Below are 23,085 nucleotides of genomic sequence, written 5' to 3' on the forward strand. Positions count from 1 at the left end.
ATAACTGTTATATGCTCAATATTTGGTTCTAGAGGCCTAGTGGCTTGAGGGGACTAGGTGCCAGAGTCCCAGGAGCTGCTATCTCTCAATATTTTTTGCAGGGTTGGCTTGGTGTTCATGAAGTTCTTCAGCTGTTCTTTGTCATGGAAGTATTGTATTTCACTATCAATTTTGAATGATAGTTTTGCAGGGTACATCAGTCTAGGTTGGAAATCATTTTGCTTTAAGATATGGAATACTTCACTTCATGCTCTTCTTGACTTTATTGTTTGTGATGAGAAGTCTGCTGTGATTCTGATAGGTTTTCCTTTATAAGTGATCTGTCTTTTCTCTCTGACAGCTTTTAATAATCTATTCTTGTGTTGGATTTCTGGGATGGTGATTATTATATGTCTGGGTGTAGTTTTATTTTGGTTATGACTATTTGGAGTTCTATAGGCTTCACTGACCCTGATGTCGGTTTCTGATCTCATGCTTGGGAAATTTTCAGCTATTACTTCTCTAACATCCTTTATGTTGTCCCCTTCTTTTTCATTAATCCCTATCAATCTTATGTTATTTTTCTTTGCATCGTCTTGCAGTTGTTGAATTGTTATTTCCTGATTCCTTGTTATTTTTAAAAGATCTTTCCTTTCCTGTTCACTAGCTGCAATCCTGTCTTCAAGGTCTGAAATTCTATCTTCACTTTTATTGAGGCAGTTTTTATAGCTTCCAGTGGAATTTTTTATTTCCTATATATCTCTGTGCATCTGCATTATGTATTGTTTTTTATTATATTGCTCATCTAGGGATTCTATCTTTTTGTTCAGTTCCTCTAACTTTTTTAACTGTGTTTTCTTTAGATATATTCAGAATCTCTTTCATTTCTTTTATCACTTCTTCTTTTACCTGGGAGATTATTTCGAGTTTGAATTTCTTTAAAGCTTCCTGGAGTTGCTTGTTAATTTCAGTAGCTATTATGTCTGATATTTGAGGTGAATGGCATATATTTTCTTCTATATACATTGCTCCTAGGGTTTCTTGAGATGGGCTGGAGGTTTGAGGTTGTAATTTGGTCTTTCGTTTTTTCATTTTCCTATATTTCTGTGTTTCAAATGTTATTTGAAAGCTTCCTCAGGGTCTGTTGGAAATCCACCTCTATGTTTGCAGCTCCTGGGACTCTGGCCCCCAGTCCCCTCAAGCCACTGGGCCTCTAGAACCAATGATCCTCTTCTGCCTGTTTAGAACTCCGTAGTTCCAGATAAACTGGGCTCCAGGGACACTGTGCGCCTGCCTGCTTGCTGGAAGCTCCACAGTTCTCCATGTGCAGCCGGAATGGGGAGGCGGATGTAGGTGCCTCAAACCCACTTAGCCACTTCACTGCACCCAGAAGCCTGGAGGGTCCCAAACAGTCTGGGCTTGGGGCAGAGTGCACTTGTCACTTACCACAGGCTGCAGGGTCTCTGGAACTGGTGATGCTCGCCTGCTTGCTGAGATATCCACAGTCCTCCAGACACACGGGGAGGCGGGTGCAGGCGCCCCAGATCCGCCCAGCCCTTCCTCTGCACCCAGATGGTGCAGGAGTCCAAAATAGGCTGGACTCTAGGGATAGTGTACGCCCGCCTGCTTGCTGGAAACTCCACAGTTCTTTGAGCACAGCGGAATGGGGAGGCGGATGTAGATCAAGTCCTATTATTTTTTAAGACAGGGCTTCTCATATAGCTCAGTTTGACCTTGAACTCACTGCATAGCCCAGGCTGGCCTTGAGCTCATCGCAATCCTCCTGCCTCAGCCTGCCAAGTAACAGGATTGCAGGCGTATACAACCATGCCCAGCTAAAAGTCTGTAACTTTCTGGGCAAGGTGAACTCAAAATGATAAGGTTTTATCGCTCTAACAGTTTTATGCAAAATTTTTTATGTTTTTCTTAGTGGGTTAAAATACTAAATAATCCATGAATTCAAATCAGGCAAATGAGAGTTTGGATCTTAAAAAAGAAAAAGAAAACTCTCAGCTATCTCCAGAAATCCCCCACTTAACAGACTGTGTTAAAATTAATAAGAGTTAAAAAAAAAATAATGAGTAGTTCTTCCATATTTTTTTAAGTTAGTTTCCATATACAATCACGTAATTTTAGAGTCCAGAGGAGGTTTGGATAAAAATTCAAAATTTAGAAGTTGATTTCTAGCTGTATCAAAGTCAGGCAAAAATGCAGAAAACTTTGAAAACTCCTTAAGAGGGAATTTTTAAATTCTGTTGGTGGGCAGTGCTAACAACAGTCTAGAAGTATGAAATTCTTTTTCTTCCATTTTCCAAATGTTCCCCAATATGGCCATAATAGTTGCAGAGAACATAATGTAAACATAAAGACGAACCATCAACACGCTGACCAGTAAAAATGTTAAACCAATTAAAGGAGAAAAATAACCTATAATGTGACTGCCAGCTTGTTTTTATTTACTCCCTAGTTTTGTGGTTTACTTCTTTAAGTTAAGGCTGAATTTAAACAGACAACACTTTAATGTAGATTTTCTGTAGTTTTCCTAGACTCCCGGAAAGCACGTCTGTGCTGGGTCTTACCTAGAACTTGAGCTGCAGTAAACATCACAAAGAGAGACCCTTACACCCTCACAGGGCGCATTCTGCTAAGGGAAATGAAAAGAGAAGTGTGTTGCGTGCTGTTCAGGGTTGATGAGCATCTGAAAGAAAACCTTCTTGCAGAATAAAGAAATAGAAGCGGGCTAGGATTTTAAACGAAGGCAATTGTAGAGGGCCTCTCGCGGGAGGTGATACGTTTACAGAGACCTGGGTGAAGTCATGGGGTGGCTGAAACAGGTGCTAGGGGACCCACATCCTAACCCTCGATCCTACTCTTACTAAAAAGCAACACGTGACCTAATTCACAAGCCCAGCCCTAAGCTGACTCTGTGTTTCTTTAAATTTGCTCCAGCCCTCAAGCCTCCCAGTGACCTCTCCCAGTTTTAGAACCAGACAGCCACACATTAGCTCCTTTTTTCTAGTCTTGGCCTAGAGGTCACCTTCGGGGTGACACCAACATTGAGGAACCTTGTCCCTAAGATCTTTATACCCTCACTCGGCTGCTGCTGGGCAGTTTCCTCCCTTCTCTCTCGTTCTGCCTCTCTTACCAGTTCTCACCTGCCCTGTGCATCACTCACCGGACTGATTTTCCCTGACAGTGAGCTCCTCCCTCCAGGCCGGGTAGTTAGTTTGTTCACAAAAGTGGCCCGAGAGACTCCCACTGTGCCTGGGTCAATAAATGCTCTGCCAAGAGAGACAGACACAAACACAAAATCCTTTCTGCATGCTTTAATCAGCTGTAATGACAAAATCCAGAACAGGAATCCTATTTATTTACTCACAGTTTCATAGTCTGTGAAATTATCACCAGTTATTTAAAATAAGCAATATGACTTTAGGCATATTTTTACGTTCCAAATAGGACCAAAAACTACAATGAATGTTTAATTTGTTTTTTAAAAATTACTACATAAGAGACACATTGCCAAATTCACACACACACACACACACACACACACACACACACACCGGCTTCTTACGCATCCGTCTCATCATTTTTGTCGCTGTCTGAAGCAGCTCTGGCAGTCTTCTTTCATGAGTGCCTTTAGTTGTGCTGCTGTGCCTTCCTTGGTATCCTGAATCGAGTCAAAACTTGTATCTTTCAGAGTCATTCTGACCCTGAGGAAAAGCCAGATGTCTTACTATCCAGATCTGGTGAGAGAGGCAGAGGAGGACACACTGTTCTCATTTGACAGAATTGGCCATAAACGCTTGATCAATGGGAGGTGATTGAAATCTATGGTGACTGTTTATGGGGATTTAGCTCAGTGGCATAAGCACCTGCCTGGCAAGTGTAAGGTTGCAAGTTCGATCCCTGGTACCAAACTGATGGTCCTCTTGAGAATACTCAAAATACTACCCTCGCTTTGAGCACATTTCTTCCATCATTCTCAGCACTATGACTTTTACTAAAATAGAATTTTAAAAAATTTAAACATTCGCTGCGTTTTTTGATCATGCCTGGTATCTAGATGCCAAGTGCCAGGTTTCAGGTAGAGCCTTTGAGAGTCTCAAGAGAGAATACACCAGTGCAGTGTCCTGTCTGGCCAAGGACCTTGAGAAGACACCTGGCCCGGCTGCAGCTGTCATACCAGTGGGGACTGCAGCCTTGTAAGGACCCTGGTAGGTCTGTGTGTCCCTCACTAGCAGCCATAAGGAAGAGGACAGCTTCACATAGTGGAGGTCACAAGACCTGGATAAAGATTGCAGTCAGCAACTGCTGCAAATAATCTCTACAAGTAAATGTGACACGGTACGCATAGGGTCCTGTGGGCCGTGACACTGTGGTTTTTGTCACTACTCCCCTGGGAAACCCAGCTCTAGCCCAGTGGGGCTGCTTCATGGAGCACGGGTGTGTTTATTGGTGGGGGGGCCACACCACTATTTACCTTGGAAGGTGTGACCTCAGGCCTGCAAGTGGGGCAGGCCTGTGCCCTCCCCTCTGTGTGGCAGCCTGCAGAGAAAAAGTTGGGGATGAATTAGAGCTATTTCACAGCAAATAACAAAATTCCCCCAACCTGTGGTTTTGCCCCCGCTTAATCAGGCTCGCACAACCTTTTGAAAGGCGCTGTTTTTAATTATAAACATAAACCAAAACTCCTCAACACCAACCTTTTTAAAGTTTTCCTTCCTCTGGTGTCCAAGAGGAAAATGCCTGATATTTAAATTCAAAGGTCATCGTCTTTACCAAATGAAAATAAAAATTCTTTTGTGTCTTAGAGGCAGCCCATGTGGGCTTAAGCATCCTGAAGTCCTTTTATTTACCTCGCTTCCCATGTGCAGAGACTTTTAATTTATGGGAAGTGCTTTGCACAGCCTCTCCTGGGCACTAACATTCGGCACATTGGTGTCTCTTCTGATGTCGCACCTAGAAATGGCATCTGCGGGAAGCTGCGATGTGCAGGAACTGTGTGAAAATGCAGGGTGTTTCCCTCCTGCGTCCGCAGCGTAGAATCATTTATGTAGCACCTCAGCGCTTAGTACTATGATTTACCCAGACTGCTTCGTTCAAGTGGTTTAAGCGGAAACTGCCTTTTAATATGTGTCGAATTGAGAAAGATGGAAAGCGGTCTGAACAATAAATTCTCTTATGCAACACTTAAGTTCTCAGAAAAGCCAGAGGAACCAGTGAGGTAGCGGCAGCAGCAGCAGCAGCAGTAGTAGAGGTGACAGTAGAAGATAGTAGATCTCCCCCTGGATCTACTCAGACACTGCAATCGTGGGGCATCTGTTATGCACAGCCACCATTCTTGGCGCCAGTAATAGGAGGAGGACAAGCAAGCCATGTCTGGACAACCAAACTTGCATACTGGTGATAAGCAGAAGCGGACTGGCAGTTACGGTGGGGAAAATAGAGGACATGACTGTGTCACCTGCCCAGGCTCGGGGCTCAGGGAAGATACCCTGGAAGGAGCAGCATCTTAGAGGAAAGCTGAAAGAGGAGTTAGAATTATCCTAGGGAAGATGGATGGGAGGGGTGGGTGTTCAAAGATGAAGGACCAGGAAAGTCAGAGGCATTGAGTTATTGAAATCTCTTTGTATAATAATAATTATTATAGGAAGAGAATGGATAAGTGTCTGGCACATCTGCTTGGTAAGGGGGCATCAGGGCAGGTTATACCAGCTGGAAGACTGTGCTCACTGTTTATTCCTTGTCTTAAAATCAGCCAGGACTCAGGAAGGGTCTTTCTGCATGATCAGCTCTGCAGCCTCATTGCTCTGACTCTGGGGAAGAATGACTTGTGGGTAGCCTAGGATGTGAGTCAGGGAGACCAGTTGTGAACTTACTGGGGTTCAGGTGGTGGGAACAGGGACAGCACCAGGAAGGGGAGGGAACTGGCCTGGAGAGTGACAGAGGAGATGAGGTCCTGTGGCCCCAGAGGCAGCATGGATCTGGAAGAGTGAAGGACATAAGCCAGTGCGTAGGGCTTGAGGTCCTGGGTAGCTGGATGGACCAATATGGGGCCCATTCACTGAGCTGAAAACCCAGAAGTGAGTTCAGGAGACAAAATGCTTCAAGCTGAGACAGTCAGATGCCTAAGTTGGACTGTGTTAGACACACCTGAGGCTCAGAGAACGATCTGCAGGAAGATGGTTTGAAGCCACTGGTGATCTCAAGTTGTGGAAGCTGATGCTATTTCTCAGGGACAATGCAAAATAAGAAAATCAGTAGAAAACCCCATGAGCCCCAACATGCAGAGAATGAAGAGCTAAAAACAAGTAACCAGGGAGCAGGAAGAACCTTCCCAGACTGAGGAGTGGCCAAAGAAAATACGGAGGGACATGGAAATATGCAATATATGGAAGCCAAGGCAGAAGATCTGGGAAAGGTGCAAAGGGTCCACGGATGTCCCAAGGCATGAGAGGAAGATCAGGAAGCGGAAGTGCTCTTTGCGCCTTCTTACGCTGTGTAACTGCAGCTTACAGTTCAGTTAGTTCCCTGTGAAACAGGGCAGGCAGCAGGGTATACATTTGAGACGCTCCAGCTACAGGGAAGAAAGCAGTGTCACCGGAAGAGGCTGAAGCCATCAGGAAGCATGAAACAAGTCAGCAACCTTCACGTGTTTGTCCTTGAAAGGATCCCAAATGCCTTGATCAATGCTGGGAGTTTGTTGATGCTCGCTTTGTATTTATTGTGTGAATGAATGAATGAATGAATGAATGAATGAATCTCTCCTCACATAACAGAGGCCACTGGTAAGGTAGCAGCAGGTTAGTTAACTCATCAGCTATCATGCATGCTTGAGAACAGCCATCCTCAGGCTACAATTCCTCGTGGTAACAGGGTGGGTGCAGTGATTACATAGCATTACACACACACACAGTCTCCAGAGGAGTACAAGAGGACCATGTCTCCTTGGTATCGCTTTCTAAGAGTGAGAAAGTCTGCCCCCCAAATCATTTTCATGGGTCACTGAAAGGAATCTTTAGAGATTACCACTAGATATTTGTTTCCCCCAATTTTGACAAATGCTCCAATAAATATAAGTATTGCAAATACAGTCCCTACCCCAGAGCTGCTACCTAGAAGGGGGTCTCTTTAGAAGACCCCCCTGTGCTTCCACCCTCTCCAGCTGCCCTCCTGGACTCCTCCTGTGAACTCAGGACAGAGCAGGGGCCCTTGGGCTTGCTGGGCATCATGTCCTCCCACAAATCCCCAGCCCTTCAGGTCTACCATCAGACCAGGGCCCTGACCAATCCCTGTCAACAAAAGAAAAGCTGCCTAAAGCACAGGAAAAAGGTTACTGGTTTTGCTCCTTTGCTAAGCAATTGTATGGAGTCAGGCAAGTCTGTGGGGTGACAACAGTCCTCTCACAGGAGTGCCAAGCCTGGAGTCTGGTCCCGCCTCTCTCGTTTCCTGTCTGTGGAGGGCACAGGGCATCTTCCCATCTCTCCGGACTCTACTGTCTGCTCAGATATACCCAGGATCCCAGATGCTCCAGCCAGCAAGGCCATGCCTTCCTTGATTCCCTTGTTTTGGCTCTCAGCCCTCAGCCTGCTGAATGGAAGGCATCCTGCCTCCACCTGGGGTCGCCCTGGGGTCTCGGGAGTTGCTGGAGATTGGTGAACTCTCTGTCTCTCAGTAGCCCTTGCTCATCTTCTCTTAAGGTTGATAGAGTTTGAGGGGCACAACCAGTCTGGGCTCCCTGGAATAAGGCTGCCACTGTGCCCACATGTCCCAAACCAGGTCACTGTCCCAGGGCCCCAGCTTCCCACCACACTGGATTCCTCACAGGAGATGATGCCTCTCATGGAGTGAGCCACTCACTGTCACAGGGACCAATTACCAGCATCATTTCCTCCTCTCAGATGCACAACAACTTTGCTCTGGCTTGTGCCTTGTGCCCTTTGTTGGGATTTTCAACCCTACCTTGTAGAACTTTGGGGAGTGGTAGAAATGTTCCATCCTGGGATGGCCAGGAAAGTGGCCAGAAGCCACATGTGGTCATGCACCACTTAATATGGCTCATCTCTATGACTCAAACTTTGGTTTTCTTGAATAACCACATATGGCTATTGAGATCCACTAATCAAACAGAGCTATGTAAATGTAGAAGTGACCCCCTTCTATCACTTTGCTCTCCTGATTACAATCATTAAGAAATTTTTAAAATCCTGGAATCTGGACTCAATTGGGCTGCTACACTAATGATGAAAGGGCCCTTATGCAATGATGTGTGATTTGTGAAATTCAGACTATTGTGTTCCGTAGGAGACAAACTGTGACATGTAGCTCATTCTGTCCCTGAACAGTCTATTTGCACTTTTTATATCATAATGTCCCGGAATACCAAGATGACCACCTCTTTTATCTAGACAGACAGACACGAGAAAGAAGGGTATGGGGGAACAATGTTGCTTAGTCTATGGCCCCTACGAAGCAGAAGAGCAGGAGAATGGCACCAGAGAGGACCCCAAAGTCATGCCTCCTTGAGTTACCCAGACTCCCTGGAATAAGCTCAAGAGTTTTGAGCCCCGTCCTGCCCCTTATCCTTACCTAGGAGTGTGCTTTACTAATGGACAGCTCCTAAGCCAATTGAGTGGACAGTTAAATTTAACTGTAGCAGGTCCGTGGACCACGAGAGGCAGCCAAGGGCAGTGCATGCTGATAAACCCAGCAGGAAGTAGCTACAGAAGGGAGCAACCGAAGGAGCAAGCCAAGATCAACGTCTTTGGCACTTTTGCAATAGGAAGTCATTGCCGCTTATGTGGTTAGCGTCTCAGGCAAAGAACGAGAGGAGAGTATCAAATCAAAGGAGAGTGTCATCCAGAGCAATGCAACAGTCAAAAAATAGGGTTCGCTGAGCCCCAAAATACACACCATTCCATCCCACCTATGAAGTCACCTGCAGTATCACGGAATCATTTAAACTCTGAGCCTGGAATTCACCAGGCATAGATTTTTCAAGGTAGTTGGTTCTAAGGAATTCTCTGCCTGGAGCTGATGGAAAGGAACCTCATGGCTTTGAAATTTTCTTCTCATATGTGTACTAGACAGAACAATCCCAAGACCTCTCATTTCAGGTAGAGATAACAGAATGATTCTCTGATTTGTGGATTCTGAAAATACAGCTTTTCTAGTGGCAGGGAATTGCAGTACTGGCCTTAAACCCTGGTGGTACAGAGGTACCTTGGAACAGGCACACACGAAGCACACATACACACAAAAGTTGACATCTTTCACTGGAAATGAAAAGGAAATGTCCTCTAAAAGCTACTTTAATTCTTTTGTTTGCTTGTAGGATTTTTTCAAGTATGACCTCATATATTTATTTAAATGATGAAGAATCAAATGGCAATAATATTCATTAATAACTAGATGGTGTTTCATAGAAATGTGCTACTTTTTATGTTCGTTTAATTATGGTTTTATTTTTATTATACATGTTTGCAGTATGTAATGGTTACATTCATCACAGAGAGTTGGTACGTGAACATAACACATATTGATTCTTCTGACTTCCCCGAAAGAAATGTATTGCTTTCTATGTTCTGCATTTACACTTTCATAAATTGTCTGTAACAGCTGTTTAGTTTAATCACATCAACTCCCTAAACACAGGCAAATTGAACAAAATATCTCCACCAAGGTTGACAAATACCAGGGAGCCATTTAGCACTTCTTAGGTTTAAGTCTTTTAATCCATCAATGAAATCCTTGGGTAACTTCTTTCTTAGTTACCTGTTGCTGAGGGCATCACTTTCCTGAGTGAGGGAGTAGCTAGTGGCTTTAAGGACAGTGATTTAAAAGGTTATTGGGATTAACAAGCTCTCCAGAACTCTGAATCTTTGGCCCTGATGACATCTTTGCGGGTTACAAAGTGATGGGTGTGCCCTCTTAGTGGGTAAGGTTTTCCTGCTCTGGTACTAAAAGTGTGTCAATGTCAAGGGAGAAGAAAGATGTGGAACCAAGCCACCATATCGTGGTTCACTGATCTTCATGTTAGGATCACCACCGTATGAGAGGCATTTCTGCAGAAAACGGTCTTCAAATCTTCAGCCACTCCATAAGATGCCCCCTTTTTTGTTCTAAGGGGATGTCTAATGGTCTAAGGGGAGGGTAAAATGAGAAGCCAAAAGCCAAAAAGTAGCTCTTGTCTTAGGTCAAAAAACAAGTAGACATTTGCTTCAGGCTCCTCCTACCTGTCTTTACAAGGGTAATTATTTGCTTTAACAGGCTCCACTGTTCCATTTTGCTTTGATTATCATGGTGATCATCAGTAAAATAAGTGCATTTGAATTTTCACAAATGCCTGTTTAGGCTCTCACATTTGCATCTCCAACAAACACCTCCCGTGTTTTCAGCCTGAAATTGTCACATGACACTTTACATAATTTTTCTTGATGATGGGTGCAGAAATGTAACCTTTCTTTGGAGGACTAACTGTTAATAATTGGAGTTTTAATTGCAACAACTGCATATGTCATTTATAAACAATGGCTACATTTTTTTATCATCCTTACTTAAGGAATTAAAATTTCAATGTAAATCATTTTAAATCAGATCACACACTCACAAAAAAACGTGTACTAACCCAGTACCTATTAGCTATGCTGATTTGCAATCTACCTACAGTGAAGATAATTTTGGTGCCAATTTAAATGGCTATTAGAGGGAGGAACAAAAAAAGAACATGGTACATAGTGAATTCCTGAAATATTGTTTCTAAGGTTTTATTATAATTGTCGCAAAATGTCTGATATAGTACTTGACATTGAAAACGCTCCAAAAATGTGTCTTTCTCCAGTCTTTTCCTGTCCCTGTTAGTCTTTTTATATAATGAGTACGAGCCTCTAAATCTACACTAAAACTTTCTTACTATTTTTAAAATAAAAATATAAAACAGTATTTAACAAGACAGAAATATATCCATTTCCTTCCCAGTTCTTGCTATAATATCTCCAAGACCAAGTCAGACCAAAAACAGAAACTTTTGAGTGTCAAATGCTGCTGTTTGGCTCATGTCTTGTGTCAGGCTAATTTGAAGGTGAGGAGGGGGCCTGTTGTCATCTCCCAGCAGCTCACTGATCTGCGAGGAAACTGAGCATCATCTAAGATAGTCTTGATGTCAAAGGTCACAAACAGAAGTCCCCAGGGATTAAGTAGTTCAATGGCGAGGATGAGGACACTGGTTTCCCCATGGTCTGAGTCCAGTTCTGCCACCATTCTGTGCTGTTCTCTTAGCTCGTCTCTCCCAGGGTAAGTTAGGGGTGTTCACAGGCACACTTCTGGGCTCTGAAATGCAGGCTTCCTAAGAGTGTGGTTTTAACACCGTTCCTCCTGTCACTCATCAATGGCGCCTTCCATTTCTTTTTCGCAAGGTGGAAGAAATACTTTCTTCTCTTTTTTCTCTTTCTTCCCTCTAAATTGTTAGGGATGTTCAGGGCCTACTGTGAGTACCATTCTTCAGTCTGTTATTGAAAAATAAGGCAAATGGGAGCTGAGGGGAGCATCTGATAGACCGGGCTGGAGGAAGTTAGAAGCAGGCCTGATGACCCTCCTCCTGCCAACCCAGAACACCCACCATCAGCCCAGCAAAGGAGAAAGTCAGTGCTGAGTCTGCAGGGCTCTCCCATGAGAAGGAAAAGAGATCGAAGCTCCTCCTGGGAGAAAAGCAGGAACCAGTGGCTGTGTCTGTGGGTCCAGTAAGAAACTGGGCGGAAATCATGTGCACTTATGGAAAATTCCTCCTGCCAAGAACCAAAGATGCAAGGAAGGCATTACCCTCAAACTGTTATATTTTTTTTCATTGAACTTAATGAGGAGCCAGCATTTTTTTTTTTTAGAAATAAACATTAGCATCTTTATGGGATAAAACAAGTTAATGGTCATTAAACCCTACTTATACCATGCCAGATTCCCTTAAGGATGCTGCCAGCCCACATGCGTGGTTCTTTTCAGTGTCACTGTAACTGACGTGTGCATATTGTTCTAATTCCCAATGTTACGCTTGACATTGCTGCAAACACATTTTCCTGTATCAGCATCACCCACACGGACATTTCATTTGCATTTTTCTCCTTCCCAGCAAGGTTATGCGTTTGCAAGTGGCACCTGGGATTCAGTTTTATTTACCTGTACAAATACGCTTTCTTCTTGGAATAGTTTGTTCTTTTATAAGCTATGTTTACCTCATATTTTTCCATTGCGTTGCTTTTGTCTTCTTTTTGGTATACACCATTCCATTTTGCAAATTAAAAATCAGAAAGTTTTATGAGTAAATCAAAACTATTCATAGGACTTCCCTCTACACAGCCTGAACAAATAAATATATATTTATTTCTGCTATCTTTTTTCTTATTTTTATTTGTTCTAGTTTTTCAGTTTTAATTTTCATTTTTTACCCATATGAAATGTATATATAGTTCAGCATATAGATATAAAGTAATTCTTCATACCTATAATAAGCTGTTATTTAATGAGAGTCCTTACCCCACTAGAAATACTTTTTAAATGTGGATTTTTATATAAATTATAGTTCATTGCCTAAAAAGTCAGATTCAGTGGTGATCTTAACTTTATTAAAGTACTTTTGATTTTAAGAATTAGAATTGACAATTTTTTATCTTAGGTCCCCTAAGAGCCATAAACTCTACACCTTCTCAAAACAAAATGTCCATTTTTCACGTAAATTTTTTCAAAGTAGGAACTGATGTTATCTAAGGGTCCATGATAACTTGCATGAATTTCTGTCACCCATCCTGTATGGTGACATTCATCTATAAATAACAACTTCAGTTAACTTTGAGCTTTGAGGAAATTTAGTTGGCCAGAAGTTAATGTCAATCACCCTAAAACAGGGAATCTACCTGTATTACTCAGCTTCTTGTTACTGTAACAAAATAGCTCAGATAATTTATGAAGAGAAAAGAGTATTTTGGTTCATGGTTTTGGAAGTTCTAGTCTAAACTAAATGAGGAAGTGTCGGGTGGCAGTGGAGAGAACTTGAGGTGGAGCAAACTGCTTACTTTATAAGGCAGGAAGCAAACAAGAAAAAGAGACCAGGACCTGTGGTCCTCTTTGAGGACACGCCCTGATAACCTGAGGACCTCCCACTAGGCCTCACCTTTTAAAGGACCACAGCACTTCCTGAAAGTCCCTCTCTGAGAAAGAAGCTTTCGGTGGCCATCCAACACCCAAACCATAGTCAGCTCTGATATAAAACATGTGACAATATCAAAACAACAGGTGACTGAAATTTTAAAACCAGGTACTTGGAGTATAGTCACAACTATGATTTCCAGTAGACATAGTACAGTTAGTGAGAAAAGCAAAAAATTTAAAAATGGGTCTTCTGAGCTAAGACTCAGGATCAGATCACATAAATTGTACTTTTAGATCACTGGAAAATTCCATGCAGGACAAGCTCCTCCTCAATAAGCCGTCTTCAAGTACCCTAAGCACACATTTGCTATTTCCTTTAATTCCTTTGTTACTTTATTCCTCAGAGCTTGACTTCTTCTCACCTTGACTTTTCCCAACTGTCATACTCAAATTTGATTTGTTGCAATTTATCCTGGAGGGAGAGAATGCTAATTGCAGGGGGGGAAAGGTTCTACACAGAAAGATGGTCTCTCCAGCTTTGTTTTCATGATAGCATAAAACATTAGAAGTTATTTTTTGAGTAGCCATAAGGAAGTAGCTGAGTAAACATCTCTATAGTTGAAATAATCATTAAGATGGTGATCATGCAAATTTTACTTGTATAAAAAAGTAAGAAACACAATTTGATAACACAGTACTGCTACAACCATAGGTAGGAGGGCAATATGATTAGTGTCTTATTTCTCCTTCTCCCATGTTTTCAGGTTTTGCTTTTTGGAACTGTGCCTTTAGCAGATAGGACAGTAGAATTCCCAAGGTTAATTTCTCCCCAAAATGGTTTGGGGTTGTGTGACCTAGCAAAGGTTTGTTTTGTTTTGTTTTAATTTTTCTCCATGGGGAATTGCTTTTTTTGAGAGTGAATACCTCCAAAGAGGAATGAGCAACGTCACTTCTCAGTTCCTAACAAAGCCCTCTACCTTGAGAATCTGAGGGTCAACAGAAATCCATCTGCGGTGGCATCTCATCCCAAAGTCGCTTCTGTGGCTCGGCAACAGTTAAAGTGGACACTAAGCACGCAATTATGTCTTTCCCCAATGCAACAGAACCTGACTGCAGTGCCCTCAGGTTGACTTATCTAAGACTTTGAATATCCTAGGATCATTAAAAATCCAAGTGGTCTCCTAGAGATGCATTGAACTGAGTGGCAGCTGTGTGATTGTCCCACCAACTGGGAACTTTAAGCATAGCCACTTCCCATGGCGTCAGCTTGGACGTCCTAAATAAACCATAGATGGAGGAATGGAGATGGTTCCTGAGCGATGCATTAATGCACCACAGCCCTTGCTATGCTGGAGTCCCAGCTCAGTTGTGGGGTTCCCATGGCACTGACTTCAGCATATGCATTGCTCTTGTGTTCCTATTCATGAGTAGTAATCAGATTGTTAACTTCATTTAGAATAACCTCTACTACCATATTGGGCATTTTTTAAAGAACTGAATAAGAAGAAAAAAATCAACTAGTCTATAAATGCCAGCGCTTTCTAGGGTCTATGTCACAAGAATTGTTTTGAGTATGCAATAATTTTTTAATATTTGCAGAAGATTTAGGTCTATCACCTTCTGTCCTTCTTGTAGATTACTCTGTTGAACATTTCACTGGGCCAGTTCTGAAGGGGTAGACTGGAGGATTCCTGTGCCACTGTATATCAATGCTATATGAAAATAGAACTTTGGTAGGAACAAGTGAAAGAAAAAGCTTAACCCTGGAGTTACTGTACTGTTTCATTTCTACCCTAAGTCATCTTTCTTCCTGTGTTAAATCAGGTAATTGCTTTGCTGGCTTCCAAGTTTCTGAGTACCGCAGACTTTATCTTTCATCTGAGTGTTTATTCATCTGACTGGAATAGCTTTCAGTCAGCTTTAAAAATTAATTTGACTTTAATGTCTAGTTATCTAAGACTCCCCTAGGCTAAGATGAAATCACAGTGGGGAAATTTTGATCTAACAAATGGCCATTGTACGGGAGCCTTTGATCCTCCACCGTGGTGTCAACCAGCCGCCCCTTGAGCAGCTGAGCTGTAAGAAGATCAAAGTGGGTGTGATGGGTGGTCTGCTCTGGAAGAGTTCTGGCACTTCCAGTGGGGCTGCTGCAGCCTGATAGAGATCGATCAGAGAGTCTGAAAATGTTCAGCCTCTTAGAGGGACTGGTAATCAGAAACCAGGATGAGTAATTTTCCTGGGACCTTTGGTACCTTGCCCTTGGTCAGTGACATAAATTCCTTTTCTCCTGAAAGTGGGAATTCTCAATCCTTGTTTTCCCATGTCTGAGACCTACTGAGTTTTTCTAACTTTTTAAAAATTCGAATAAAAAATTAATTTCAATTCACTTTCCTTTTAAAAAACAAATAGAACACAGGATGAAATATGATAAGAAACATGGAAAACAAGCAGGTTGCTGAGGATCATTGAACAGTGTTGCCCTGATGGATAGACAACCTGTCTCTGAAATCTTAAAAGTAAGAGAACAGATGTCAGCTTTGGATACTGACCCTGATAAAGCTGACTTGAGTCACCTAGACTCAGTCTCACTAAGCCTTGCCCCCCTCCCTGGAAGGCAGACACGGTCTCACACGGCCATCACCTTCTCTCTGACAGATGGGGAGCTGTCCATATCAAATGAAGATGACTCCCTGGAAAACGGGCAGTCCCTAAGTTCCAGCCAGCTGTCTCTGCCTGCACTGTCCGAAATGGAGCCAGTCCCGATGCCCAGGGATCCCTGCTCGTACGAGGTGCTCCAAGCTTCAGACATCATGGATGGACCAGGTAATGCCACTGGCGGGGTCAACAGGCAGGACCCCGGAATGTCACTGTGGGGCCCTCTGCCTAGCTGGACTTAAGGTTCTATTTTGGATCATTCTCAGTAGAAGGATCTGGAATGGATGAAACTGACCTATTAGTTCTTCATACTTATTAGGATAAGAAAAATGGGGATATTTACACACATCTTTCTACGGTTGTTAAAAATTCTTTTGTATGACTCTCATCTCCTTAAAGGATTTATAGCTTGTTTTGTCACATTAAAAGAAAATCTCTTTTCTTTTCTAACATGCATCTCTATTACAGTAGAACCAAGACTCCTATGTTCTGTATGGTATCTAATTTGCCTGATCAAAAGATCTGACCATGCTCTTTAATTTCTAGTTCTCAGTTTACCAATTAATACTTGTATCAGTTTATTGGATACAGTCAGTCAGTTAATTTAATTATTGACTAAGTTGTGTACAGTTTTCTGACAAAAGATAATGGTCAGTTGATACCATCATACCATTGCCTCTTTGGTCCAGAATCACCTGAGTGACCATCTCAGGAGATTTTCAGAGTGGTCTAATAAACCCAAAGATAAGTCTTTCCCAACACATAGTAACTATGTGTCATCCCAAGATAGATTGTCAAGGAGGAAGCTCTTGGAATACCTGAAGTATAGGCAGAAAAGCGATGTCCTTTCTGCGTGCCAGGTGCAGAACTTATGTGCACAGATGCCTCACAAAGGATGACCCTTAAGACAGGAAGGATTCTATGCTCCTGGAGATTCTTTGCAGGCTTTACTGCTGTGCAGAACACTGGTCCCCAGGTCAGGGAGGAAGGAAGGCACTGTACAGTGTAAGCTTTCTCACTGAGTTATGGAAATGATGCAAACGATGCAAACCTGAGGCCGTGAGCTTCTTTGCCTTGTTGGGTGTCAAGGGAGCTAGCAGGGTTAGGGTATTCCCCATGTTAGGGTCCTTCTGAGAGGCTGCCACTCAGCACTGACTCCAGGACCTGGGTGAGCCAGCTGTTCAGTGCCAACCTCCCAGAGCACTTGCTGTCCCAACCCAGAGAGCAGGGACAAAGCAAGCCCCCGGGACAACACAGAGACCTTCACCCGTTTGAATCCACCTTGTCTTCATCCCCAGCAAAAAGCACCCTAGCAGTGAGCCCAGCACTGGGTTCTTGTGGCGGAGCCCAGAGGACTCTTCATGCTTGACCCAATGCCCCTGCCATCCTGTTGACCTTTTCTGTGGTCCCATGAGTCACACCATGAAGCGTCCATACACTTTGTCTGATAAGCACAGAGTTTGAAATGATGTTTTTGATGAGAAAATGTCCTTCCTCCTCCTTTCTCTGCTTTCTCCTCCCCCTTCTGTCATCTTTCTTCCTCTGCCTTCTCTCTGTCCCTTTACCGTGCCTCCTGCTCGACTGGACTTCCAATGTGCCTGCATTAGTGTGGCAGCCTGAGGCGGTCGGTGCTTGCTGTCTGGCCAGCCCACCTGCATCTCTGTCCTGTGTCCCTGGCTGGCCCCACCTGCACTGCGTGTGTGTAATGTCTCCTGTGTATCATGTGGTTGTCCCCTCAGTGTCTGAAGAGAGTCCCTCTGCCAGTGAATCTGGAGTCCTCCTGTCCCAAGATCCTTCAGCCAAACCAGTCCTGCTACTGCCCCCCAAAAAACCTGCTGCTTTCTCTGGAGACCATGAGGAGACCCCAGTGAAGCAGCTGTCCCTTCTCAAGCAGCCCCCGGCCCTGCCTCCCAAACCCACTGCCCGGATTGCCAACCACTTAACAGGTGAGTGGACATGTCTTCCGGGGTGTGCAGCCCTCCTTCCCTTCAAGGGATCCTTTCTTTCTCTGTCATTCTTGTGACCTGGGCCCTGAGTACACATCTCTGGGGAGGTTGCCCCCCGGGGTGTTTGGGCATTTCTGTGTCTCAGTAGATACGTTCCTGGCTGTAGGCCAAAAGCTTCCTGTCATGTGTATCTGTAACATGTATCTTGTATTTATGTGACTACTTCAAGATTATTTGCCTCCCTGGGCAGAATAGATTTGACATCAAAATGTTTGCAAAGATAAAGAATTGTGCTTTGTTTCCTTCATACTAAGTTTGTCAAGGCTTTATATGTTTTGTCTTTAAGTTACTATCTAAAATCCAGTACATTTTTCCTATTACAATTCATTTCATTGATGTCTGGTCTCTTAAAAAAAGAAAAAAGTAAGCAAAAATGCTAATCTGCAGAATACACGGGAAATATTTTTAGTGGGAGAATAAGTTCAGCAATGTTATCCTAAAATGATTTTGACATTTTCATTTCTGAAGTGTTGCTGAATGTACCCATACTTATGAAGTTGGGAAACCACTGAAATTGTATTTCACTGCACATTTGCACATGAATCAAATGCCACTATGTGACTTAAGGCGATGATATAATCAAAGATTTTAAGTTGGGAAACAACCCTGATAATAGTCCTAGCTGATGCTAATCAACTGCCTCATTTTGTTAGATTTGCTATTTTTACAAATACCATGTAATTGAAGCTCTGTAAAGTTTTGTAACCTGTAATTGGATGGAGATAGGGAAGAATCATCACCTATCCTGAGGTAGAAAAACTAAAATTCAATAAAAATAAATGCCTTCTCAGGACTAATGGGAACTCTGCAATAGAAGCCTACGGGAGCTGGTTTCCCACCTCCTGGCACAGGGATGTGTTCCCATGGCAGCAGGATGCATCTCTCATGGCGCTTTTGTTAGAGTCCAACTTTGATGTAGGCTCACATTGAACTACCATGCTGATAAACAGGCATCCACTCCAGGTGGACATTTGTGATTTAAAGGAGCAAATGTCTGTGTAAAGGAACCATTCCACACATTAGTAACAGCATCCAGAAATTTAAATTCACAAAAAATTAACAAAGGAGAAATAGCCCCATCGGCGTCCTTCTAAGGGTCATGCACTGTCTGTCTGTCCCTCTAATAAAAACAGAATACTGCTCTCACCATCTGCATGTTGCGCTTAGTGACTTGTTATGGAATGGTTCTCGTTTTAGTAAAAACTCTACATGGTTTTCTTAGCTACATGGTATAGATGAAGACTGGTTTGGCCCCTCACAACTTTTCTATCCTTTCTCTCATGAAACCCACAACAGCAAACATCCTCTACAGCTGGCATCTCTCCATATTAGCATCTTTGATTTTTCTCTGATTTACTTCCATAATTAGAAATGCTGAATGAAAGCTTATGTGCCTTTTCAGACTTTGACATTGAGCTCCTTTATGAATGACTAGTCAACCTGTACATGTATGGTCCCAATTTATTCAGCGAGCCTACGGAAGACAGAATATCAAGCTAGGTGTCAAGGTGGATGTGGCTTAATGAACACACACACACAGTCAGCCTCTGTATCCATGAGTTCCACATCTCTAGTGCAGCCAACCAGAGTTCACAAATATTTGGGAAGAAAAAACTCACATCTGCCCTGAATGCACAGACCTTACTTTCTTCTTTATACCCTAAACACAGTATAACAAACTATTCACATTTCCATTGTACTAGGGATTATACATAATCTAGAGATGATTTTTAGTACATGGGAGGACTCCTGTAGGTTCTATGCAAATACAACCATATGGTAAGAAAAGTATCATTTGGAGTAATCCTTGGGGTCAGTCCAGGTTTGTAAGGAGGTTGCTGAGAAGTCTGAAGCTTGAGTTGACTTTAAAGTGTGAAGGGCGTGATAGAGAATGGGAGAAAGAATTCCAGGAAAGAAGCTGCTGTACTAAGGCTCAAAGGCAGGGTTTGGGGTTAGCTCAGACAGGGGCTTCACTTTGGATATACCGAGAAACAGGAGTCACGAGGTAAAGGCATACAGAGATACAGATTTATTCCCTGGCCATTGGGAAAGGCTTTGGAGATTCTTTAGAATGGAACACTACAATATGATAGGAAAATGCATCCCTAGATAACTGTGTAGAATGAGCAGAGAGAAGCATTGAAAGGCTCTCACCACTAAGGCCAAGTCTGAGTTGCATACCCCAAATCACTAATAAACAGAAGGACCTGAGCCAGAGAGACTACTCCAGTCCTTGCAACACGGGCTCAAGAAAATCATCCGCTAGTAATAGAAAGAGAGAAAGAGCAAACCAGTAGAGAAGGTGTTTTAAAAGAAAAGCTACAGAATCTGTTATCTCACAGTACTCTGATGTATCTCGTTATCTAATGTGTGAGACAATGGAGCTTCAACTGTGAGCCCTGGACCTTTAGTGGTGTAGGACCCATGGGACCGTCTCTCTCTGAAGGACTGAATATGTCTAACCTGGCCTGGTCTCTCTGGCTTCTTAGTCCCCTTCCAATGAATGAACTTATTATCTATGCACTACACTTTCATAAGCTTAAAATTAAATGCACAAAAATACATTATATCCTTGCTCTTCTTGCCAGTCTCTTAAACATTTAGGATGAGACCAGTTAGAGATGCCTAGAAACTGTGTATCTGTTGTTGGCCTTTTGGATCCGAACTCAATTAGACTCGCTTAATTTTTATAAGAGAATAATCAGTCATAATAAATCCGTACCACCATGAGGCAGCCCCATTAACCCCGTTGTTACTAATTACTCTAGAGACACCTGGGCCACGTCGGAAAGAATTAATAAACTAGGAATTCCAGAGCTCTAAACGGATATTTATGATATATTCTCAGTGTCTGTTGTTCTGTTGTTTGAAAGAAAACACAAGGACCATAGAAAGGCACCAAGCATGCTTCAAAGAACATGGATTATGGTTAATGGTTTAGCAGAATGCTGGAAAAATAAACAGGAGCCTGAACTGGTGTCCTTTCTGAGTTCATCAGGCAGAATTATCTCGACTTCAGCATTTGCTTCTAGTTTACAAGGAAAGCCACAATTGCTTGGGGAATATTTGTCTTACACATTTTCTCTGTTTTTCAACCAGAAAGAGAGATACTTCCTTGCTCTCTCACACTTTCTTCTTCTCTTGTTGACATCTTCTTCGCTCTCTTCTACTCCGTCCTCAGCCTGTGCAGTGGCCTGTGACAGGGACTCAGAAGTTGGAGGCAGAAGGTCCTGCCCTCCCGCAAGTGTAGCTCCAGCAGAGCTTGTCATGATTTGAATGTGGTACAAGATGAATGTGCCTCAGAATGAATTCTTACCAAGATGACGGATGACCCCAGCAGACAAGTGACTGCTACAAAACCCTGGTTTCTTGCCTTTCTAAATCCCCATCAGTCACTCCTCTGGGCGTCCTGGTCCCAGAGTCATGTGTTAAGCACTGCATGAATAACCTGTGCCTTGTACATGAGCGACCCCAGAGGACATACACAACAGTTCATTCAGCTCCCATGCTGACCGGACTTCGCGGTGTGACAGTCACCGTATTTTAGTGTAGTGGGTATTTTAGCTGGTGGTAGTAACAGCAGCTAGCATTTGATGACTTCATGGGTACCAGTGAGTCCTACCAAATGGAGGCCATTGTCATTCTTACCTCCTTTTCACAGAAGATAAAAATAAAATTTGGAGAAGTTAAATAATTTCAACATGGTTACAAAGCAGTAAGTGGCGGAGACAGGCTCGAGCCCATTTTGGCTGACTTCAGATCCTCACCTCTTACCATAAGTTTATGCCAAGATGCCTGTTTTCAACTTTTTTTAATTTTCAGTTTTGTTTCTTAACTTTGTATATTTTCATCCAAATAAGAAACTAGAAAACTTGCTGATTTATTTTTATAACATATTAATCTGCTTAGGTTGCCATACAAAATAACATAGACTGGGTGATTCATGTAAGTTTATTTTCTGTCAGTTCTGGAGGCAGAAATCCAAGTTCAGGGCCTGGTAAATTTTGTTTTCTAGTGAGAGCTCTCACTCTGGATGAGAGGAGAGAGAGACAGACAGACAGAGAGAGACAGAGAGATAGGTCTCGGTATCTCTTCTTAAAAAGGCACTAATTCTATAAAATAGGGCCCTATCCTTATAACCTCACATAAATTTAATTACCCCCTTATTGTACGTACCATCAGCTATGTCACCTAATGTTAGCACTTCAACATAGGATTGGGATGTGGGGGACCTCAATCCATATCATAATTCAAGGACCAACAGTATCTAGTCTTTCAAAAATAAGTAATGTTCTTAAGGCTCTTGGTTATTTAGAGTAAGACCCGAGTCCAGTTGGATCAGGTTTCAAGGAGCAGATGAGAAGGAGGTGACCCACGAGAACCAAAAGTGAGTCACGTGGGAAGTGTCTGACCATGATTAGAGACTGTCAGTTCCGCAGAGAAAGAAAATCATTGCCACTCCTTAAAAACAAGTCCCACTGGTGCAGTGAACCTTCCCAAGGCTTAGCTGAACATTTAGAGCCCTAAAATAGTAGGAAACTTACTACCCTTGGGTCTCTATTTGCAGATTGAACCAGCCAGTTTGGAAATATTCAGGAAAAGAAACAATAAAAAACAACGAAACAATTAAAAATAATGTAATTTTAAGTGTTATATTAGAAATTATTTTACTTACAGAGCAATTACCCTGGATCCAGTATTATCTGTAACCTAGAGACGATTTAATGTGTACATCAAGGTTGTGCAGTTTCGGTGCAAATATTAGCTGCATCCAATGACACCCGAGCACCTGCTGATTTGATATCCGCAAGGGCTCCAGGAACCAATCCCCTCAGGTACCGAAGGACGACTGTATCCTCAAAACTTGGCTGATTGCAAATTTCAACATTAACAAAGTACTTTGCAACTTCAATTTTACCTGACAAATGTCATCTGTACCCTGTGGAATTCTTCAGCCTGGCACTTGTACGTGTCTAATGAGACTAGAGATCCAATGCGTGTCAACACCAATATTCCTATTTATAGCCATCTCTGTAGTTTTGTAGACACTGTCACTGCTCACAGGCACACTCTGAGATGTAATTTCACTTTGTTTCTCTGATTCTCTGGTTTTCTCTCTCGCCTTTTCTCTCCAACACCCCACCCTACCCGCTCTCATATTCCTCACCAGCACTACAGAATCCTCTAATGACTTCTCTCTCTACCTCTGCCGTCTCCCCAAAACTCTCTGATAGTGCAGGAAAACCAAAGACTAGGAAGCTGAGAACTTGGACTTTAGCTGTGCCTCTAAAAGGAAAAATGA

The 23,085-nt window shown here is 42.8% G+C and overlaps 1 protein-coding gene across 10 annotated transcripts in view; it reads left to right on the forward strand.

Annotated features, from left to right (window-relative positions):
• The window catches only part of Phactr1 (phosphatase and actin regulator 1), a 508,872-nt gene that overhangs the window by 411,856 nt on the left and 73,931 nt on the right, over window positions 1-23,085 (forward strand). For 7 of the 10 annotated variants that reach the window (XM_063259891.1, XM_063259893.1, XM_063259892.1 and 4 more), the window contains 2 exons: window positions 15,778-15,945; window positions 17,517-17,723. In XM_063259891.1, the coding sequence (XP_063115961.1) occupies window positions 15,778-15,945; window positions 17,517-17,723 (375 nt within the window). The remainder of the gene's footprint in view (window positions 1-15,777; window positions 15,946-17,516; window positions 17,724-23,085) is intronic. The other 3 variants (XM_063259894.1, XM_005003270.4, XM_023564710.2) reach the window with 1 other exon arrangement.

The sequence above is a fragment of the Cavia porcellus genome, unplaced genomic scaffold (assembly GCF_034190915.1).
Source record: "Cavia porcellus strain 051 isolate PalLab524CR breed Dunkin Hartley unplaced genomic scaffold, mCavPor4.1 scaffold_13, whole genome shotgun sequence".
Lineage (NCBI taxonomy): Eukaryota > Metazoa > Chordata > Mammalia > Rodentia > Caviidae > Cavia > Cavia porcellus.